At 47.6% G+C, this 22,838-nt stretch overlaps 1 protein-coding gene across 1 annotated transcript in view; it reads left to right on the forward strand.

The window, feature by feature from the left end:
• TTBK1 (tau tubulin kinase 1) overlaps positions 1-12,987 on the forward strand; it is a 94,516-nt gene extending 81,529 nt beyond the window's left edge. Inside the window, exons 13-14 of the mRNA XM_082218063.1 lie at positions 10,007-11,637; positions 12,452-12,987. Coding sequence (XP_082074189.1) covers positions 10,007-11,637; positions 12,452-12,848 — 2,028 coding nt within the window. The 3' untranslated portion in view covers positions 12,849-12,987. The remainder of the gene's footprint in view (positions 1-10,006; positions 11,638-12,451) is intronic.
• Positions 12,988-22,838: the final 9,851 nt, after the last annotated feature.

Below are 22,838 nucleotides of genomic sequence, written 5' to 3' on the forward strand. Positions count from 1 at the left end.
TGTTTTGTGTAATGTTGCCTAGTAAGGTAAGCAATCGGTCAATTGTTCTAGCTCCTTTCCTTGTTAGACTCTTACCTTGTTAGACTCTTACCATTTAATCACTTTCTGGGTCACTATAACATTTAGATCTGCATCAGCAGTTCCACGAAACAGCACAAAGATGACATTTATAGGAAATGTTTCTAATTCTCCATTTGATGTATTGAAAGTCCTTCTTTGTACTACTCAAACCATTGAGAAAATGATCTTCTATTGAATGTACTTTTTTTAAAACAAGCTGCTAAACCATGTAACCTGGGGGTTGAAAGTTGACCTCCATTTTGCATTCACCTTGCATGCAACTTAACATTCGGATACAAACTTGCGCTTCGGATTTTTTCCCCATTTTTTATGACGTGATGTGTTTTTCTGTTGGGTCCTGTCACCTCAGTGCACCTGGCTTAATTATATCTTTCTTTATAAGAAATCACAGAGCTTCCTTATCAACACATCATTGCAAGTGCAGACAGGTGATCTGCCAACACGAAATGTACCCACATTGCAAAAGCTGCTCCATGTTACCAATGGAATAAGAAGGATGCTCATGGGATGCTTACTTGCCCCTTCCCTTTGGTCCTTCCTGAGAAAGGCAAGGTCAAGGTCACCTTCAGCATTCTCAATGCACCAGGGAGAAATTAATATTTCCCAGATGATTTTTCTGTGTCCTCTTATTTGTTAGGTAGAGACAAGAACAATTGTTAGTGAAATTTTCTCCCTTCCATATCTGCTTTACTGCCCCCCCCCAATAAAATAGAGCACCAAATGAATGGTATGATCCAATAAGGGCAAACCCAGCTGGGCTTAGTTTCAGCACTTCTGACCCATGCAATCCACATTGTAGCCTTTGCTAGTGCTTCATTGGGCTATATAATGTGAAAGGGATAGCCAGCCTGGGCTTGTGTAATCTGCAGAGCAGTGGGTGTCTTCAGCAGGGAGTAATGGGAAAGTAGGTACCTTCTGGTGGGTTCACATCCTGCTTTCTTGATTTTGCAACACTTGCAGTGCTGAACCAGGACAAGGAGGCACCATCTAGACCTGCCCTCGGCCTACAAAAGCCAGTGAAGGGTTAACTAGCATCTGATAGCAAAGTATTAGAAAGTCATACATCTGCTGTAGCACTTAAGTGTAGACCGCTGAGGTTGTGGGAAGGGAATTACTGTCGCTCCACTGTGCAGTTTCTTCTGGAAGACACTGTGCCTTTCATATTTCAAAAGGCAGGAATCATACAAGGTCCATGGTTCCCAGGAGGTTCAAAACCCAAGTCTTCAAGTCCCATCTAAACATCCTATTCTGCTGGCAAAGGATTATGCTGCTTCCAGGATATGCTAAGGCCCTGACCTAAAAACAAATCTATTCCAGAGAAAGCTGGATTCTTAATTGTTGGTTTGCCAGCTGCATTTCTCAGGGCTAAGGCCTCTTCCAGTTTCAGATGCTTGTTTTCTGTTTCTCAGGCCTTCCAGCTTCCAGATGCGCAGTTATAATAATTAATAATAAAAATCCTCAGGGACCAGCATATCCTTGCTTCGCCTTATCTCCTAAAACTGCAGGCTTGCTGCTACTCTTCAGTTGGTAGTGAGATTTTAATAAAAGGATGCAGAGTCGGATTTATTTTCTGTTCTGTTTATGCAACATGGACACCCAACTTTAGTCAGATGTGAGTGCCGTTAAATTCACTTTGGCTCACTCCCAAGTCAGTGTGCGTAGAATTGCACTCTTCATCACTTTAAAGGGCCAAGCACACAAAGGAGCTGATCTCTTGAGCAACATTTGAGAGATCAGCAACAGGCTGTGGGATTGTGCTCTTCGTCCTTAGAGGAAAATCCCTAGCACTGGAGTTTATGTCAGTGTATACCCTAAACAGAATTAAGTCAGATTGGGGGAAATCACTCTGAAAAGAGTGTGTGTGATCCTACAGCCAACTGCGTTACCTTTGCCTCTTGTCTTAGAGCACAGGTGCATCCTGAATTGTTTTTCCAAAACGTTAGTTTGGATATCTTGAGCATTTTCTTTTGTTTTTTTGCACGGGCAGCAGATTCTTAATGTTTAGAAAGTCCCTTGAAAACCTCAGGTACTAGATTGTCTTGGAGTCACTGCAGAAGGACATACATATATTAAGCAGGAGCGCTTGCCATGGCATCAGCTGAGGAAGGCATGGAGGCCCTTCTCCCTGGGAGAGTGGCATATTTTACCTTTAATTGAGGGAGAGCAGGAATTAGCCTGGAAGGACCAAGCTGCCTGAAGGGGTTCAAAAGTTTTGTTTTCCCTGAGCCTTTTTATTCTTTGCGTGTATTCCCCGCAAGATCCTAAGGTAACACTCCCAAATCCCCACCCCACCCTTCACCCTTTTGTACTGCAATAACATTGTATAATATGCTTGCACTATTCTCCCGGGCGCACCAAGCATGCAAGAAGAATAAAAAATATTGAAGCTTTTTTCACAATAAAAGCACTGTATTATTTGTGTATATAGAGAGGCTAAAGGCGAGAGAGAATTTTAATTCTGTCTCATGTATAAAAGCATGCACTGAATTACTGGTATGTAGAACACGCTGTAAATGCTGCAGAGTACTGTAAGATCCTACACTTGAAATCACAGTTAACAAGCAACTTCATCTAAAAAAAGGAAAAGAAACAAAAAACTAAACCGAAGCTGTGCAATGGATTTTGTGCCTTTTTTAAATCCATGTATCCAGACAATCGGAAAAAAGCTTGTATACTACCAAAACCTTATTAAAGAATCAAAGGCAGAACTTTGTGATGGTTGTTTTTCTTTGAGTTTCACCTTCATTGGGGGAAAAAATACTTTTGTTGTTGTTATGCAACTTTCAGATCCATATTCAAGATCTCTGCCATTGGGCAGTGCCAGTATATGTGCACCCCCCCCATACATAACCAGGGCAAAGTATTTCCCTTCTGGGATATCCCCTCCTCTTGAGGGAAGACAGAGTTAACCTCTGACTTCAACTGCGGGTAGGAAATCCCCTGCTATTCTTGATGAGTCCTGCTGTCTGGACAGCAGAGTAGAGTTTCTCTGGAGTTCCTCTGGACTCTATATTGTGATTCTATCACACACACACATCCCACCCTTTCCTTTCCCTTCCAGACCTCCCTAGTGATCCCTTGGACAGGGAGGAGCATGGAAAATGGTTCATCTCCCCACCCCAGCTGGGACATGGTCAACAACTTGATCTTCCTCATAGCACAGATGGAGAAGAAAACAGCTTCCCCACTCCTGTTCTAGGAACCGAGGAGAGTTCTGTGCAGTGGCTGGAAATTTATTCTCTCTGTGTGTTCAGACAGGAGAGCTCCAGTGGTAGCCCCTACTGCACTGTAGAGAAGATTACAGCCATCTCGGAGCATGCCAGCATGTTGAGACCAATGGTGGTAGCAGGATTTAGTGTGCCTGCTGCCTCAGGTTGACTGGTGATGTCACTCACTTCAGCTGAGGGCACAACTCATATGGCAAAGTTGATACCATGGGGTATAGTTTCTCCCAAGACACTCATCTGCACCCACACCAACTTCCTTGGAGCTACAGTGGTACCTCGGGTTACATACGCTTCAGGTTACATATGCTTCAGGTTACAGACTCTACTAACCCAGAAATAGTACCTCAGGTTAAGAATTTTGCTTCAGGATGAGAACAGAAATGGTGTTCTGGCGGTGTGGCAGCAGCAGGAGGCCCTATTAGCTAAAGTGGTGCTTCTGGTTAAGAACGGTTTCAGGTTAAGAACAGACCTCCAGAACGAATAAAGTACTTAACCTGAGGTACCACTGTATTGGCTCACAAAGTAAAATCCAGTGTTCTGGACTGGCTTAAAAATTTGGCCAGAGGAATAAAAGGGTTTGACTCATAGGGCTAGACAAATAACAAGCGCTGTGCTATTTGAGGCGGGGCGGGGCGGGGCGGGGCGGGGCGGGGCGAGAGATCACCCTTGCTGGACAAATGTACTCCCATGAGTGCAAGAGGAACACCACAAGTGCAGGAGACATTGCTCTCTCTCGGCTGGTCATTCCTTCAGCAGTTCCACTAATCAATCCCCATGCTCATGGTTTCATCTATCTGAGACTGGACAGCTGCTGCAACTCAAAATAGACAATTCTGGGCTCGATCAGCAAAATAGCTGACCCCATATAAGCAGCTTAATCTGACTCTAGATGGAGCACCTTTTTCATCCTAGGGGTTTCATTCCCTTGTGAGCAACCTTTCTGCATACTAATGGTGGGTGGACCCAGAGGCAAAAGCAGAGGCAGATTTAGAGGAGCGCAACTGTTTTGGTCGCACTTGGGGCGGAGCCTTGGGGGTGCTGTGATTTAGAATGGAGCACAAGAGGCAGGGCAGCGGCAGATTTTTGGCATCACACTGAAATTTGAGACCCCAAGATCCGCCACTGGAAAAAGCAGGAAGAGCGATGGATGTGACTCTTAACTTTGTTACAATGCACCGTATTTTTCGCTCTATAAGACACACTTTTTCTCTCCTAAAAAGTAAGGGGAAATGTGTGTGTGTCTTATGGAGCGAATGCAGGCGGGAGGCTCTGCTCAGCGCTCCCTTTAAAGAGCCGCGTGGAGTGTGTGTGTGGCTCTTGGGGCTTTTCCCCAAGGAAGGAGACGGGCTGCCCTTCTCCCTCCTCCGGGAAAAGCCTGCAAGCGCCGCACACATGCTCCACATGGCTCGTGAAAGGGACCGCTGAGGAGAGCCTGGGATGCAGACAGGCTCTGCTCAGCGCTCCCTTTAAAGAATATTTTTTTCCTTGCATTCCCCCTCTAAAAACTAGGCACGTCTTATGGTCAGGTGCATCTTATGGAGCGAAAAATACGGTACATCCCAGCTGCAAAAGAGCCATTCTTACAGCTCAAGGCCACATTCCCGCCAGGTAAAAGCACCTAAGCTATTTTAGGGCAAAGCAGGTCCAGGCTTAAAAACACGGCTGGGAGAAATCCCCGAAGGCTGCATAGAGAGGACTGTCAGGCCACATTTGGGTCTTCTTGCTAGAAGAAAGGCTTTAAAAAGTGAATTCAGTGGTCTTGCAGTTAAGGACACAAGAGCCTGCTGGATCAGGCCAGTGGCCCATCCAGCCCAGCCTCCTGCTCTCACAGTGGCCGACCAGGTGCCTGTGGGAAACCCACAAGCAGGATTCAAGCACAAGGCCATCTCTCCCCTTCCTAAAGTTTGCAGCAACTGGGGTTCAGAAACACGACTGCCTCCAACTGTGGAAGCAGAATATAACCATCCTAGCTAGTAGCGTTAATGAATTTGTCTGATACTCTTTTTGGGACATCTAGGTTGGTGGCCATCACTGGCCCTGTGGGAGTGAGTTCCATAGTTTAACTACTTTATTTATTTCATAAAATTTACACGCCACTTGATTGTAAGGGGGGGGAGGGCTTCAAAGCATTGTACAAAAAGATAAAACAAAGAAATTATTAAGAAAAAAATCACAAGCATCGTTTAAAACATAGAAAAAGTTAGAATACTGAAACACGTTACAATTCACATCCCCTTTCTATTATTATTATTATTATTATTATTATTATTATTATTATTATTTATTAAATTAAATTTGTATACTACCTATACCCACAGATCTCAGGGTACAACATTAAATCACAGTATAAAAACACAAAATGCGTGATAAAAACAAAAAACGACCCAATAAACAACAACCCAATCAGCATTACAAGTTTGTGTAAACACAAATGTTTTTTAGCAGGCACCAAAAAGCACACCCTGAAGGCACCTGCTTGGTATCAATAGGCAGGAAGTTCCAAAGTGCAGATGCTGCCGCACAATATGATGATGCTCTTACAAATGCGGAACAGCTATTATGTGGCACCTGTCGTACCACCAATTCTGCCGATCAAAGTGATTGAATGCAGTAAGGCAATCTCAGTGGTAAACTGGTCCCAAGCTGTTAAGGGCTTTAGACCCTAATCGCCACACCTTGAACTTGGCCCAGTGGCAAATGAGCAACCAGCGCAGTTCTCTCAGCACAGATGTTATCTGCTGGCAAGGCCTCGCTCCTGTCAGCAATCATGCGGCAGCATTCTGCACTGACTGCAGCTTCCGGATCAAGCGTAAGGGAAGCCCCACCCAGAGCACATTGCAGTAACTCAGTCTTGGAGTAACCAATTTATGAACTACCATGGCAAGGCTTTCTCGGCCCACGAATGGCCGTAGCTGTCAAACCATTTGCAGCTGATAAAAGGCACTCCTAGTGTTATGTACTGAAGTTCTCACCCTGGGCCAGCAGGGGGATACTGTAGATAGTTCAGGTCCACATATGCAAATAAGGGATCGAAAGTGACGTTCAGTGATTGGATAGTTACAGAAAATGGTTACTGTTGCGTTCTAGTGGAGCTCTATATAAGCAGGCTGGCTGAACCCTTCAGTTCAGTTCAGTTCTGGCCCGTGAATAAACAAGAGCTGTTTGAAGAATCACTGTGTTGTCTGATATGTTCACCCACAACTTAACACCTAGCCTCTGAACCACCAGCGACAGAGCTCTGTTCTGCTCGTTACAGCTGTTGTCATGCTGGGTTTAAAGGTTTTGGCTGCTGTGCTGTGTACAGTCTAGGACAGAGATTCCCAAACTTACTGCTCCCCCTAAAAATAATAATTACTCAGCCCCCCTCCCCCGAAATCTACCTGCCAGCTCAGTCCGATCTACCCCAGGGGCAGGGCTGGTGCCACAGCTCGCCTGCCATTGGCCAAATAGGCAAGCTGCAACCCATTTCCTGGGTGAAGTTCACCCAAGCCCTGGAAAACCCTTTGCTTCCAGCACAAACGCTGAATCCTGGGGAGGCATTTCTGTCCCGCAATGGCACCCAAACCAGTAGTAAGCGTCATTACACAACAGATTAAATATGAAGGTTTTTCAAAATTTCCTTCTCTTTCTTTATACTTCCACCGCCCCCTTATTTTTACTCAACGCCCCCCCCCCCAATTGCACCCAAGGCTACTACTGCCCCCCTGGATCATTCCAGCTCCCCCCCCCAAGGGGGCGATATTGCCCACTTTGGGAAACACTGTTCTAGGAAGTCTAGGAATGTCTCTTCCCCTGGTTTTAACCCCTTTCTCCCACTGGGGTTGCTAATCCTGAAATGAAAAACTATCCTCTGGCTTTCTCTGACAAGGAGGTGCCATGGTAAGACAACCTCACCCACTCCCCACACTTTTAAAACTCCTCTTGCTCGCTGCTGCCTGGTTAATCCATGGTAGTTTCCCATCTTCTTGGCACAGCTGCTGCCTCTGTGAACCATTAGGAGGGACACAAGGGCCTAGAAAAGAACGTGGTGTCCTTCTTGACTGTTGGGCCCGCTGTTGGTGTCGTCCGCTCAGTCCTCCAGAGCCTGTCTTTGCATGCAGGGAAGTCCCTAACTCGCCAAAGTTTTAAGCTCCATCAGTTTACCTTCACCTGGTTTAGCTGGCCTGTCGAAGCCGTTTCTGCGATGTGGCGGCTGTCACACACTGACAGCTTTTAGGAGCCGCAGGTGAGAGCTGAGAGCAGGGTGGGGACCACAAAATAAATAAATAACAGCAGGTAAATTTAGAAGCAGTGCAAAGTAGATACCCATGGCATAGACCTAAGCGTCTAGTACAGTGGTACCTCTGGATGCGAATGGGATCCGTTCCGGAGCCCCGTTCGTATCCTGAAGTGAACGCAATCTGCACGTGCACAGGTTGTGATTTGCCGCTTCTGCGCATGCACGTGACATCATTTTGAGTGCATGTGCAAGCGGCGAAACCCGGAAGTAATGCATTCTGTTACTTCCGGGTCGCCACGGAACGCAACCCAAAAACGCTCAACCCGAAGCTACTTCAATCCGAGGAATGACTATTACTAATTTCCTGGGACAGGAGGATTATGATCTGTCATGTAGATACACCACCTGGGATTTCTTGTCCTTCTCTCTTCTGGCCAGCAGTCCTGGTGGAGCACGAAGACAGCGAGTGCCTCAGCCACAGCTTCTCCACCCTGGTTGAACCTTCAAGTCCTGGAGTCTTATCTTCACTAATGCTCCCTCTTGTTCTCACAGCACCCGCTCCTCTGCAACACCATCTCTCCCCCCTTTTTTATCTCATCCCACCCCTGCTTTCTTATTTCTATTCCCCATCTCTTTTTGTGGGACTCCATGGTAACAGCGCACAAAGGCATTTCACTCTCCCTTCAGTTCACATCCTTGACGGATTCTCAGGCGCAGGTGGGCCGTGCAGTATGGCTAGGAAATCCAGCATCAACACCACCCTAAGAATTTTCTGATAATTATAAATGAATAAATCCCAGGCTCCTTCCAAATTGTTAGAGAATCTCAGGCGCCCCTGAAAAATATTTAACAATGGCCCTTCCAAAACTTTTATTTATTTTTTTGCCTGCGAGTAAGGTGGCCCAACTGTGGATCTATTATTATTTAATCTTGTTTTAATGTTTTCAAAGGAAAAAATGGGATTAGTCCCTGCTCCTTCCTGTCTTCCTCTCCTGAAGGGCAGCGCACTGCCTAATTAAGCATATCAAGTTCTATACAGTGGTACCTTGGTTATCGAACTTTATCCGTTCCGGGGTTCGTTCAACTCCTGGAACTGTTCAAAAACCAAGGCGCGGCTTCCAATTGGCTGCAGAAGCTTCCTGCACTCAATCGGAAGCCGCATCGGACATTCAGCTTCCAAAAAAAGTTCGTAAACCGGAACACTTACTTCCAGGTTTGCGGCATTTGGGAGCTGATTTATTCAGGAGCCAAGCCATTTGAGAACCAAGGTACCACTGTAGATATAATAATAATACTAACAAAAAAAATATTATTTGTTCCCCGCCCATCTGACTGGGTTGCCCCAACCACTGTGGGTGGCATCTAACGGATATAACAACATAATAAAACATCAAACATTAAACACTTTCCTATACAGGGTTGCCTTCAGATTTATTCTAAAAGTCATAAAGTTTATTATCTCCTTGACAGCTGATGGGAGGGTGTCCCACAGGAACACCTACTGAGAAGGCTGTCTGCCTGGTTACCTGTAACCTCACTTTTCACAATGTGGGAACTGCCAGAAGGCCCTTGGAGCTGGACCTCAGGGTCATGCTGAATGATACGGGTGGAGACACTCCTTCAGGTATATGGATCAGATATATCAAGATCTAGGTACACGCACGCACGCACGCACGCACATGTTTATAGCAACACTCTTTCCATTCTATTGTGAATGGCTGTGAGCCATCGGATGTGTTCCAGTTTACTCTTTTATATCTTCTTCTTTCAAAGTGATATTGCTGGTGTTGATGTTGTACCCCCTCCAGTTTGATAGCTTGGTGGCCCATGAGACTGCCTGATGCATTAACTGTATAATGAGCTTTTGCATTGTTACCTGTCAGGAGTGTTCATCAGACATCACACTAGCAGGAGGTGTAGGGGAGGCCCTCCCTCTTGCTTGCCTTTAGCAGCAGTGACCTGAGATGAGTGGGAAGCAGTGGCCTTTCCTTCCTTTCCTTTCCTACTAGTATCATGCCTGGATATTAACGATGAAGCACTGAAAAAGAATGAAGGGGGAATTCCACGAACTGTTGATCAGACATCCCAGAAGACACTCTCAGGCCCTAAGGACCGAGTTTAATACCATGCGGTAATGTAATGTCTTTGTCCAGAACCTATCCTCAAAGGCAACTTTTAGTATTTTTAGGTTCTGTCTCGAGCCTTCTCCAGTTCTAACCAATTTTTCATGAACCAGACATGGTCTGGGTCCATAATGATACATTTAAAGCACATGACTCCCCCCAAAATAATTCTGGGAACTGTCGCTTGATGTGGGCACTGGGAATTGTAGCTCTGCTGGGTGTGAACCACAAGATTGTTTGGTGGAAGCCATGTACTTTAAATCTACTTTGAATGTCTGGTGCGGATGCCCCAAATACATTTTCCATTTAGTGTTCCCTGGATAACTGTTTTCTCCTTCTTCCTTGTCTTGCTCCAGGTGTTCACACTGAAGCCTTTTGAAATGAATGGTCTCCCCAAGGTGGTGCCTTTAAGTTTGCCTTATCAAGACTTTAAAAGGGATGTGTCAGAAAACAGGGAAAGGTCCAGAATTCTCCAGCATATAAAGAAGGTGGATTTCTCAAATGTTGTCTTAACTGCCCCTTGCAAACCACCGGCAGCCCATCTAGAAATGGCAAATGACAGATATGAGAAGGAGGAGGAGGAGGAAGAGGAGGAAGAAGAAGAGGAGGAGGAGGAAGAGGACGAGGAAGAAGATGGTGATGATGACGAAGCTGGTGACTTAGGAGAAGAGCTTGATCTGCACAGCGACTCAAGCAGTGACGTGAGCCAGAAAAGTACTGAGCACAGCCAGGAAGGTGCCCCATCCACCCTCTTGGCTGATGACCAAAAGGAGTCCAAGGGCCGAGCCTCAGCAGCAGAAGGAGACTTGGAACTTGAAGAAGGCTCCAAAACATTGGTTCTCTTTTCGCCCGGTGACATCAAGAAGTCTCCCGTGAACGCAGACTTGGCTCCTGATGCCGATCTTGGCACTCTTGCTGCATTGACTCCACAGAGCGAGAAACCGCAGCCAATGGGAAGCCAGCTTGATGTGTCGGAACCAGGGACCTTGTCCTCCATCCTTAAGTCAGAACCAAAGCCTCCTGTTACTGTGGCCACCACCTCGTCCCCTTTCACCAAAGTTGAGCGCACGTTTGTTCACATCGCAGAAAAGACCCATCTGAACATCATGTCTTCCGGTAGTCAGCTGATGAGGCACGAGGAATACCCTACTCCAGGGCAGTATGAAGAGATCATCATCGAGGAAGAGATGGAGGAAAATCAGGCACTTGTAGAAAACGGGAGCGTGAACTCGGCTCTGGAAGGGGGAGAGATGGAAAGCTGTGCTCTCTCGGTGAATCACATCGAAACCACCTCTGAAATTGTAGGGGAACAGGCTGCGCTTCTCAATGGTGTTAGTAAAATGGAAGAGGACGACCTGGAACATAAAGGCAAGTTTGCCCCGGAATCAGATTTAGAAGAAGCCGATAAGATGGATACAGAAGAGCCTGGCCTTGAAAATAACACTCTTGCAATGGAATCCTTTAAGAAAATGGAACTCCCTCCAGATGTTCCGAAAGAGAGCCCCAGAAAGCCCCTCAATGTCAGGTACAGGAGCCGGATCCCCGTTTTGCTGTCCGAAGAGGACACTGGCTCAGACCTTTCGGCCTCGCACTCCGGCAAAGAGCGGTTGTACAAGAGGCTGAAGCAGCAGGATTTGGCTCGCCTGGTGATGGAGAGGAGGCAGAACCGTCTGCTCAGGTTAGCTTCAGGTGCGTCATCCTCTGCTTCCTCCAGCGACGAGAGGCGGCGAGCTTCAGAAACACTCTCGGCCACTGGCTCCGAGGAGGACACCCACGACTCAGACGATTTCACCCCGAGGAAGACGGGGAGTCAGGAGAAATATTCCCTGGCTAAGATGGAAGAGAGAGGCTTGAGCACAAAGAGCAGAATCCCTCGCCCCATTGTGCCTGCAAAGCCGCCTGTGATAGAACTGAAATCCGGGAGCCCCTCAACTCTTTTGCCGCCAGCACTGAGTAGCAGCCCAGGTGATAAAGCTGTGACCAACAGGTGAGTCTGTATGAGAGGCCCTAGTTCCTTCTGAAGCCAAGCGCTCACTATTTCAGCCAGCTAACTTCTCTAAGCAGCTCCTCAGCTCCTCCTTTTGTCCACCCACAGGACTGTGATTTGTCTCTTCTCTTTAAGAGGTATCGCTAAGGTATCGCTTCACCTGCTGGATTTCCCCCCATCCCAGTTACGCAGTTATTCTGCCCCCCATCCCACAACATCCCCTGACCTTCAACCTTCTTCCCTCAGTAAGACTTCAGCTTAGACACTGAGATCTAGCTCCAAGGGCCTTCTGATGGTTCCCTCACTGCGAGAAGTGAGGTTACAGGCTCCCTGGATTCTTCAGCTATCTCTAATCCCCCTCCTCTGCTTCAGCCTTGGAGTCTGAACTGCTCCCTGTCACAGGCTCTTTCTGCTCACTAAAGCCTGTTGCCCCTTCAGCATCCAGGCCTTCTTTCCAATCCTCTCCCTCTGACCTCTCCTTGGTGTCCCACCACCAATCCCTGGGCTCTGAGCCTTCCTCCTCTGGAGTTTGTCTTGGAAGGAGGGTTCCTCAGCTGGTGCCTCCACCATTCCTCCTCATCCAGCCAGTCCCTGACAGGTAGGGGGACAGGCTTCGTCTCCTGTTCTGAGAGTGTACTAATCCTGGCAAAATATATGAATCAGGGCTTCTTATATAGCTGTGTGACTATGTATGTGGACTGCCTGGCTGCCCCTCTCCTGCCACCAATTCCATGTAACCAGTAGCATTAGCTTTGTCATTAAATTATCTTTGTTTTCTCCCCACCTCCTCTTCCCCTTTGGTCTCCTCCTGCAGGCTTCAGGGGCAAAGACCATCCGGCGACTCCCGGGCGAAAGCAACGCCGACTCCCGCCGTACCTCCCTTGCGGAGCAGTCCGAGGAAATCCCCCCGCCCCCCACCTTGGAGTCCCAGCCTCCCCCCGCGAAACCTCAGTGCTTCCCCCAAGAGCCAATCACTGTCCAGAAAAGAAAGCTCATCGCCCTCCCGCCAACATAGGTCAGGTACCACGTTCCCTCCGTGGGTGCAACCTTCTTCCAGGGCTGCCTCCAGGGCTCAGGCAGGTGGGCTGCTGGGAGACGCCCCGGCGTCCCCCAGTGCAACCCGGAAAGGACCGAGAGGGAAAGCCCAAACTCAAATTCCAGCAACCAAAGGAAGGCAAGTATCCCAGGAAGGCAAGGCTACTGCTAGATAATGATCTGCTGCTGCCAAACCATTTTTGACCAACCGACCTACCATCTCGCCAGGCTGGAGAAACCTCTGCGTATGCTATACACTCAAGACGCCGCAGCACAGCCTTACACCTTGTCGGAAATACAAGCATATAGCAGCTAGCTCGACTTCAGTGCTTCACTTAACCCACAAGCTCACGCTGTCTCAATCCAGCTCTTTAACCTGGCTGGGGCCTCCCCGGCCAGCTCATGCTTGCTTGCTATTGCCCAGCCACCAAGCAGCGACTCGGGCAGCCTGCCCCTGTGCCTGCCCCTCCTTCCTCTCACGCCGTCTTTTCCTCCCGCACCCCCATTTCTTGGTTAGCAATACCACCGTCTCCTTCGCGGAGCCCTGACACTTGGGTAGGGGGAGGCGGCTTTTTTTATAACGCACCGGCCAAAATCAGAGGAGAGGTGAAATGGCTGCACCTCACCCAGAAGAAGAGTCTTGGTGTGAACTTCTAAATGGTCAGGTCAACCCAATGCCCTTGCCTCCCTCACCGCCCTACTGCCCTGCCCTTCGCCACCCCACCCTGCCACCCCTGGGCTGTCTTCGGGGCAGCTCCGGCCGTGCTGCCTGTCCACTCTCCCATAGTATTTTGACCCCGAGCACTGATGGAACAAAAGTCACAACCAGACTCCTTGGTGGCTTCCTTGCCTGCAGTGTCAAGCAAGGGGAATGTATGACTATAACTGCTAGCCAGAAGGAGAGGGGCTGCGTGTTGCTTCCGGCGTATATAGGGCCTCTCTGTTGGCAGGCCTGAGGAGCTCGTTGCTGGTGAAACGATGAGCATGTTAAGGCAGGGGTAGCTCCTCCCCCCCTACAAGCATGCAGCTGCTCCAGTGTCTTGTGAAGGGGAGGGACCTTAGTCCTGATTTGTTCAAGCGATGCACCTGTAAGTTACCTGTCCACCGGGAGGTTGTATTGTGGACAAAGGCTTCCCAGGGACCCATTAGCTGGTCTCTTTCTTGGCAGAAATGGTAAAGACAAAACAACCTCTTAGCCCCGAAGTATGATCTGTGGCCATCACATGGTTCCAGCCCGCAGGGTTTCCTCCAAATCCAAATGCAAGGAATCTATGAATCAGTCACTGCCTCTTGCTCTGGGACTTTGTCTCTGTGCTGGACATGCAGGCAGCCACAGATATTTTTTATTTTTTGGAAATAGGCTTCTTATCCCCAAATGCCCTATACTGGTGGTATCTGCTTGCTTCTGAAGCACAGCTGTGAGACCTTAACTACAGTACTTACTGTTTGGTCCGTGTGACAGTAGCTGGTTTTTGGGGTTGGTGCTTGCTGAGAAAACAGTATCTTGACAAACAGTATCATTTGGGAAGGTCAGTTTTGCAGCAATCCTTCTCACCATGCTCTCCCACGTGGGAGATGATTTCGTTTGCCAGTGGGGTTAGGGAAAGGGCATTCTCTATAGCGGCTTACCTCTAAGGGCCCAGCTTTTTGGGATGTAGGACAGCAGCACAAAACAACCAGCCAATAACATCCTGCAATTTGCCCAAAAAACCTTGAGAAAGTGAAAGGAGCCTAGCCCTCCAGATGTTGCTGAACTCCAACTCCCATGATCCCCAACCACTGGCCATGCTGGCTGAGGCTGATGGGAGCTGGAGTCCCTACAACATATGGAGGGCCACAGGTTCTTCATCCCTGGCCTTCAGACTGCATGAAATGGAAGGCCTGAGCTGGGGAATTAATCGGGTGTTAGGTCCCAGTTATCTTTTACCTCTGCAACTAATAGGCAAGGGTGTATGAAGAGCAAAGGGAGCCTGGACTCCTCACTTACCTATTTGGGCAGATGCTTGCTGAGCTAAATTTCGTAAGCTGACGTCAGGAGAAGATTATTCCTGGTGCTATACTTTATCTGGGAGATGTGTCCCCATTGTTCCTTTACCCAGTAGGGATCGGGGACTCAGTGGTCAGAGGCAAATCTTTGGTAGCTATTTTGTCAAGATTGCCCATGCATGTCAACACGCCACTGGAGGGTTGGTGGCTGTCTTTTTTAAAAAAGTATATACCTTATTAAGGAGATGGAATTTGTTCACAGATAAAAGCGCTGTCATCCCTTTGCCAGTTTGTCCAGCAGAGGGAAACCAAGGGCATGCAACAGTATGACTGTCATTCAAGGAACGGTGGGATCTGTGGTCCTGGGAGAGACCTCAGGTCTGCATCTGAATTCTAGGAAAAGGACGGGAGCCATAAAGACAAACTTATTTGTTTGGGATGTGGTCTTAGCAAAGATAACCCAACAGCCCCGATTGGGCTTGCACAGCTTGGAGAGTTGCAGCATGTCTCTTGGAGTAATGGGGATTCAGAGGGGTTTTGAGAGCAAACGCCACATTTCCCCGGGATTTATCTCCCATGTTTTCATGCAGTCCCCACTGCTACCACTGAACTACTCATTCTGTGGTTTCGGGACTCTAGTGTGCATGAGATCCCCTCCTTCCTGTTACAGGTTCTCCAGTATCAGTAGCTTTCCATGCATCTTTCAGGTACAATTTTGAAGTTTTCTATTTCAACACTGGCAAAAATAAGCACCCTATCTTTAAAGCATGCATTCTCCCTGCCCTCCTCATCCTATGTTGACCATCCCCCCATCCCTGTGAGAAGGGCAACTCCTTCTCCCACGTGAATAGTTATTTTGGCATGGCAGGCAGATCTGTGGAGGTAGGTTGAGACAGCGGTTCCCTATATATCCCTTTTGGAGCACATGCCAAATGCCAAGAGGTCAGGAGCTGAAGGCTCAGGATGTCTCAGAGAATTCACTACAGAGCTGCAGGTACCATCAAGTGACATTGAATTAATGGTGGCTGTTCCATGTAGCTGCTGTGTTTGAAACAGCCGAGTGAACTGGTCTGCAGTGGACCCCTTCTTGCAAAGGCTTCCTTCTTCCCAGGACTGAGCATTCAGAAAGAAATACAGAAGAAGGGCATGGGGGGGGGGGAGAGAATCAAACTAAGCGCAGGTTCTGTCATTTTAGAATTGTTTTGTTGTCAATGCCAGCCCAAGACTTCTTGCTGCCTGCTGGAGAGCACCAAATGGTGTCCCACAACCACCGCCATGTTGTGGCAAGCACACACACACACACACACACACACACACACACAGTATTGTCACAGCATTCGGACATCAATTTCTTCTAAATCCTCCTGAAATAACCTGGTTCATTTTGCTGCCCTTTAGTAGGACAAGCCCAGTGAGACCTGCAGTGTGCATTGTTTTTGAACAATAACACGGAACGGAGGCATTTGAGTCTCTGTGCCATTCATTTGGGGCAGGTTGTTCATCATGGCTCTCTATTCTGAGTTGGATGCCCTTTGTTTGTTTGTTTATTTGTTTGTTTGTTTGTTTATAATTTATTCACTGAATTTATATACCACCCTTCATCAAGAGATCCCAGGACGATTCACAGAATGAAATACAAGATAAAACACAAGTAAATAATTAAACCAAAATCCCCCCCCCCGCGTTTTTCTGACACCTTTTTTCTCAGCCCTGCCTTGTGCTTTGTTCTGTGCTTGTCCAGACTTCACATCCTCCTCTCTACTCCCTCAATCCACATCATGCATTTCCATTGGGACAAGTTTCTCCCTTGATGAGTTCCCTGAAGTTTCTGTCCTATTTCCACTTGATCCTGCTCTTCCCCAGCATATGTGTCCTCCTGATTCATTTTGTCCATCAGCTTTTCTGGACTACCATCAGCTGACTCGTAGTTTTCCACCTTTCCTCTTTTCCCTTCCATTGCTTAGGAGAGTCTGCTCTTGAACGGTGTTTTTCTTGACTTTTTGACCTGTTTTCACACAACATCTGATGCTCTGGGGTCTTCAGACCAAGGCAAGTTCCAGAGGGCACCCCAGAGACTGTGCCATCATTACTGCTCTCACGTCTGACATGAGGGCAAGCTCTTGGCCAATGTCAGGGCAGAGCTGTGGGCTGACAGTAGTGTCCATCACACTGGAGACCAGTGGTACAGTACATATCTTGCATGCAGAATGCCCCAGCTTAAACCCTTGGCATCTATAGTCGAGAAGATCAGGTAGCAGGAGATAGCAAATACCTATTCCTGAGACCCTGGAGTCCCACTGCCAGTCACAGTGCTAGGCTAGATGGAGAAATAATCTGGCTGTGTCCCTCGTGGTGGAAAGGAAATAGGGTGACAATGAAGAAAGGAATGCAGAGACCAAGAGGGATAGGCATGGAGGCATGGATGTGTGGATACATGAAATGCACACAGTAGTCTATTTCTCTGCAATAGCCAGGCGTGATACCTGGGAACCAATGGCACGGGTTTGCAGAACTTCACATAGCCTGCAGCTTAAGCCTCAGCCTGTAAATGCAAGTCAGAAGCCTTGCAAGGCATCCAGATGCCTAACTGTAATGTGTATGGGTTGCTCGTGCGTAAGTTGTCGCCTCTCCAGGCTTTGTTGCCTTGCTAAACCTTTCAGTCTGGGCAGCCCTTCACTTTGGGGCTGCCTCAGTCGCTAGCAGAATCCGTCAGTGGGCGTTTCTTAAATCTTTTCCAACATAAAAGTTGTTTGACACCCAGTCTCCTCCTACTCTCTCTGCGCGGAAGTCTTCTGCGCAGGGTGGGCGTGGGTAGCGGAGGACCTGTGCTCTCCCTGCTGGTGTCCGGTGAAGAGTCCTTTAGCCCTCTCGCCGATTCCCCCATCTGCCCCCCTTTATCCCTGGTGTTGCGCTGATTGGCTTCCCCATCTGCGGAGCTGCCTCTCTCCCTGCTGGGCCCTTCTCCAGCATCATTTGAGAGCCTTCCCTCCGCCTCTAGCTCCGATGTCAATTCCCTGACACTAACTCATTGCATGCCAGTGTCTGCATAGGTCCATTCAGTCTTTTGATTCTGAAGATCCCAATAACTTGTAGAACAAATCCTTGGAATTTCATCCATGCGGCAAGTTTCCTTTGATATACACATACCCTTGTGATGAAATGAATGCATCTATCTCTTCTGCATCTACACTGAGCAGGGCTGAGTGTCGTCTAAGCTGCCAATAAAAGCCGAATTCTGCGACCTGTATAAATTATGCAACTTAAGCACGTTTGCAAGTTTTGGCTTATTTTGCGTACATCATTCTGCCTCTGCTAACCCTAGGAATGGTTAAGGCACTGAAGCCCTACTTCTTGACCACTGCAAATCCTCCAGAGCTCTCTGGCTTTGAAGATCATATTAGATGTTGCTCACATGCTTGGACCAGAAGCTTTTCAAAAACCATAGGATGCTACATTTGGTGCCCAATACCAGATTCTCTGGATTTTTTGTGTGTTTGTGCAGGATTGTAGAACACACAACCCTGCCTTAAACCATCAGGACCATATCAGTTGAGCAGCACCAATTTGAATCCAAGGTGTCTAGACTGCTCTGTTGCCCTGGGATTATATGGGATGCTTCTGCATAAACTGGGAATCTTATTTGGTCATCTGTTTGGGACGGGGAAAGATTGCCTGTAGCATTATATATGAAGCAGCCCTTAGAACAGGAGTTCCTTTGGCTCTCAACAAATGGTGAAAATTCATCACAATATTTTATTCCTCAGCTGAGATTTGTTTTTAAAGGATCGCGTCCGCAAAGCACTTTAGAGACCTTTGACTGTCCCACAACATGTAACTGTCGTCAGCCAAAGGTTATCTCATGATTCAAATTCTTTTCCAGCCTGTTTTATGGCATTCCTCTTCACACCCGCTGCTTCACATCAAACTCTGCATTTATTTTTCTTAGCCCCCAAAGGGAGTATGCCATTACTGGTATTTCTCAGCCCCCCCCCACTAGCTAGGCAATGCAATTTCCACCCCACCCGCCCCTCACTTTACTTTGTTTCCCTTTTCTGCTTTTGTGTCAAGGGTCAGAGGTGAAATTGGCACCATTTTGGAGGGCCTGGCTGGAACCGAAACAGCGCTTTTGGCTTCCAGGTTTGGGTGGCAAGGAGGCATGTGTATGTGGGCAATGCCCACGCAACTTTTGCTCCTTTTCCAACCCCAGTGAGACTCCTCTGTCTCTCCTTCCCACAAGGCTGATAATCTGATAATCTCTGTCTTCTTTTGTACAAGAGCGTGGTCCCATGTAATTTTATCAGGCAATATGAGATGAGCAGGCCTATTGTTGTACCGCTCTTCACTCTGAAATGCAATATTTCAAATATCAGTATGTATATATTTAGCAAGGTTGGAAAGCAAGACAGCTTTCGTCTGCCATCCAAGGAGCATCAGTATTGGGTAAAGAAATGGGTACACGCCATCAATGCCTACCGTAGCAAAAAAAGAGGACCCTATCAATACCACGAAGGGTTAAGGGATTATTGGTACAAGGGGTTTAGCTGCTTTTCCTTGGGGTTGTGCATCAGTACGCCCTGAATGAACATGCATTAAAGAACAGGGCCCTCATTGAGCCAAATATGGAAATGGAGACACAGTTTGTTTTCTTGAGAAGGAAGCCAAAGGGAGTAGCACTGATAGTCATCTGTTACGGCAGAGGAAGCTGTGGATTGTCCCTGGTCTAATAGGATTTGTTCCAGGGTTCTAAATAGCTTCTCTATGAAAGCTCTCCAAAATGCCGTGGCAAGAATGTCGTCTCTTGGATGCTAGTCAGCGACTGCATACTATGTATATTCATGTTTTATTAAAAGCAAGCCTAAACGCAGGTTCAAAAGAGGACGTCGGTCATTCTTCTTCCTAGGAGTACAGACTGTTTTGATGCATGCGCTTCATTATCCCTCCCTATCATGAAGCCCACTCATTTTGTGTCCTCCCAAAGGCTTTCTTATTACATGGCCCCCATCGCCTTTTTGGCATTTTGACTTTAACTGGTGAACACACCCGATACAGGTCTTTTTGCCCAATCTCATAGCTTGTGTCAATCTCATAGCCTGGTCAATCGGATAAACGGTTCTTTGAGCATCATGGCAGAAAGCACACTCAGTCTTGCCATAGGTTCTGCGCTTCTGGTGCAACGGCACAAGTTAGGGACAGCAATATGTGTTTTATGTCGAACATGAGTGTTGGCCTGCATTTCCGGCCACCTTCCTGATGCTATACTCTTTTATTACTCTTATGATAAACAGCTAATATAAAAACATAACGAGAGACCTGCTCTGATCCTGTTCTCACAGTGGCCAACCTGGGGCCTAGGCAAAGCTCGCAAGCAGGACCTGAGTGTGACAGCAGCACTCTCCTTTCTTGTGATTTATAGTAAATGGTATACAGATTCATACCAGAAAGGAAACCGGAATATTTATTAGGCTTGGTTACTAAATGTGCCTGCCATTGACTCAACACTGCTGTCCTCACAAGTTAGCAGTGCTCTCTTATACATAGTTTTTTTGTTCATTTGTTTGCTGGTTTAATGAATATATGACTACCCCCTACTGGGGGGGGGAGTCCTCACTCACAAGGTGGCGTTTCATTAAAGCGTTAAAAATGAAACAACAAACACAATGGAAGCGAAATCAGATCAACAACATAAAGGGGCTCAGCAGTAAGGTCTAGAAAAGCTCAGCGAAAAAGGAAAGTCCTTTGGGGCCACTCAAAGGTCAGCAGAGTGTGGGGCAATCAGAATTCCCTAGAGGGGGAATTCTGCAAGTATGAGGCCACCACCGAAAAGGCCCTGCCCCAAGGACCCACGGACATGATCAAACCAAGTTCTTCTACAAATTACCCATCTCCCCACTACTCTCTAGCCTCCAAAAAGCACTTCACCCACTCCCACCATTCTTTTTCTTTTCTTTCATCAGCAGTGGCCACAGGAGCAGTGGAGGCACAGAGGCAAGATTGCCGCTGCAGTACCCTTTATAGAACTACATCTCCCCCACTGCCCCATTTTTCCTACATGCTGTTTACCTAGCACATCCGAGTGACCAAGGGGAGGGAGGAGAGCACCTACCTTCTCTCGATACATATCTTCACCGCAGTCACGGCCAATTAGAGGGAAGAAGTGAGTGTATTCTGGTATATAGGAGGGATAGCTTTGGGGAGTGGGGAACGCTTGCACAGATTGCCAGCAGGGCTGGGAGTTGGCAGGAAATCCTTTGGCACAGATTTCGTTTTGAGACATACAAATCTGGGGGCTTCTCTCTCATTTGAGAGAGGGGTGGAATTCTGTTTTCGAGAGTGTCCTCTGGAAGCCTTGGACTACAATTTCCACCAGCTGCAGGACACACTGCTGATGGGAAATGTAGTCCAAAACTCCTGGAGGGCACAGGTTGGCAAAGGCTGCTTTGCATAGGCAACCTCCCTGTCCTATTGCCATCTCAGCAGCGCCAGGAGTGTAGCAGTCTCTTTGGTGGTACCCATATAACTCTGCCCAGTGTTTGTCATCATCATCTCTAATTTGTAAAGCATCCAAAATGACGAAGGGGGTTCACCATTTTAAAATGAATGGACTTCATAGGGTAGGAAAACATAAGGAAGTGGGAAAGAAGCCAAAGAAGGGATGGCAAATGATTACTAACTGATGCACAGCATACATTTGAAGCACATGACTCTATTTCCCACCCACCCCCAAAAAAAATAATATTCTGGGAATTGTGGTCTCCCTCTGGCACAGCTACAGAGTCCCAGAACCCTTAACATACTACAATTCCTATAATTCTTTGGGTGAAGCCGTGTGCTTTAAAAGTGCATTGGATGTGCTTCTAAGTGTATGATGTGGTTCTGAACAGCATAAGCTGGAAGAAACTGCTATACAGAGTTTTAAAAAGACAACAGAGCTTTTAAGGGCCAACCTGCACATGATGCCAGAAGATCTGTGCTGGATTTCCTGCCCCTTGTCCTTTTGAAAACCAACAAAATTTCCAGGCTTGCAATTTGACTGCAGACCTGACGGTGGTGCACAGTTTTTTTCCCCCTGTGCGCAGTTTCTGCCATTAAAACTTCACAGGGCCCTAGGTTTCTCTCCCTTTGGGTTAGAAAACAACTTGTGGGGACTTTGATTGCAAAAAAAATGGCGCACCTGGAAAGTATTAAGCATTTCCCCCACCGGCACTGTGGGTGCAATCAAATGTGTAGCTCCCCCCACCTTTTCATTTATATATATAAAAAACACACCGCACCAGGATGTCTGTGTCACATGTAACTTAGCCTCTAAGAGGAAGTGAGCACCAAGTTCCGAAGCAACCAGAGCAAATTATGGAAAATGGGACGGGATGGGAAGACACCAAGCTTTGTTGCAAGATTAGATTGAGCAAAACAGATTAAGAAGGCGCATGAGGATGAATCTGTGAGAAGGAGCAGGAAATTGCAAGGTGGTGGAGTGACAAAACCAACACCCTCTGCTGGAAGCTGTCATGGGTCTTCTTGCTGGTTTGTGGAGGCAACACAACTGTGCTATCTACCCATTTGTCTCTCCACCCCTTGGGCTGTAGCCCAGTAGCAGAACATCTGTTTGGCAGGCAGAAGGTCGCAGGTTCAATCCCTAGCATCGCCAGGTAGGACTGGGAGAGACTCCCAGTCTGAAACCCCAGAGACCTGCTGCCGGTCAGGATAGACTATCCTGAATGAGATGGACCAGGGGTCAGACTCTGTGTAAGGCAGCTTCCGATGTTTCTAAGCGAGTCCGTGTGGTGCCTCTACTTGAACTAAGGGTAGCCAACATGGTGCCTTTGCAAAGTTGCTGGACTCCCAACTCCCATAATTCCTCATCATTGGCCATGCTGGCTGGGGCAGGTGGGGGTTGCAGTCCCAGCACAATGTTGGCTACCTGGTGGGTGAACCTGGGGTCAAATGTGGGCCTCTGGGCCTCTCTTGGGATCCTGAGACCTTCCCCATGCCGCACATTCTCCAGCCATTCCCCTTCTCTCCAAGACTTGGCCCTCACTGGCCCTGCTGCACACCTTCCTTGAGTATTTTTGCCTAGCTGGAATGTGCCCCTGAACTGGAATCATGCCTCTTGCATACGTGGATGGGGAAATAGGGGTGTGCAAAAACTAGCCTTCCGTATAAAGGTAAAAAATTGTATCTGC

Source organism: Podarcis vaucheri (genome assembly GCF_965113315.1).
Source record: "Podarcis vaucheri genome assembly, chromosome: 3".
Classification (NCBI taxonomy): Eukaryota; Metazoa; Chordata; class Lepidosauria; order Squamata; family Lacertidae; genus Podarcis; species Podarcis vaucheri.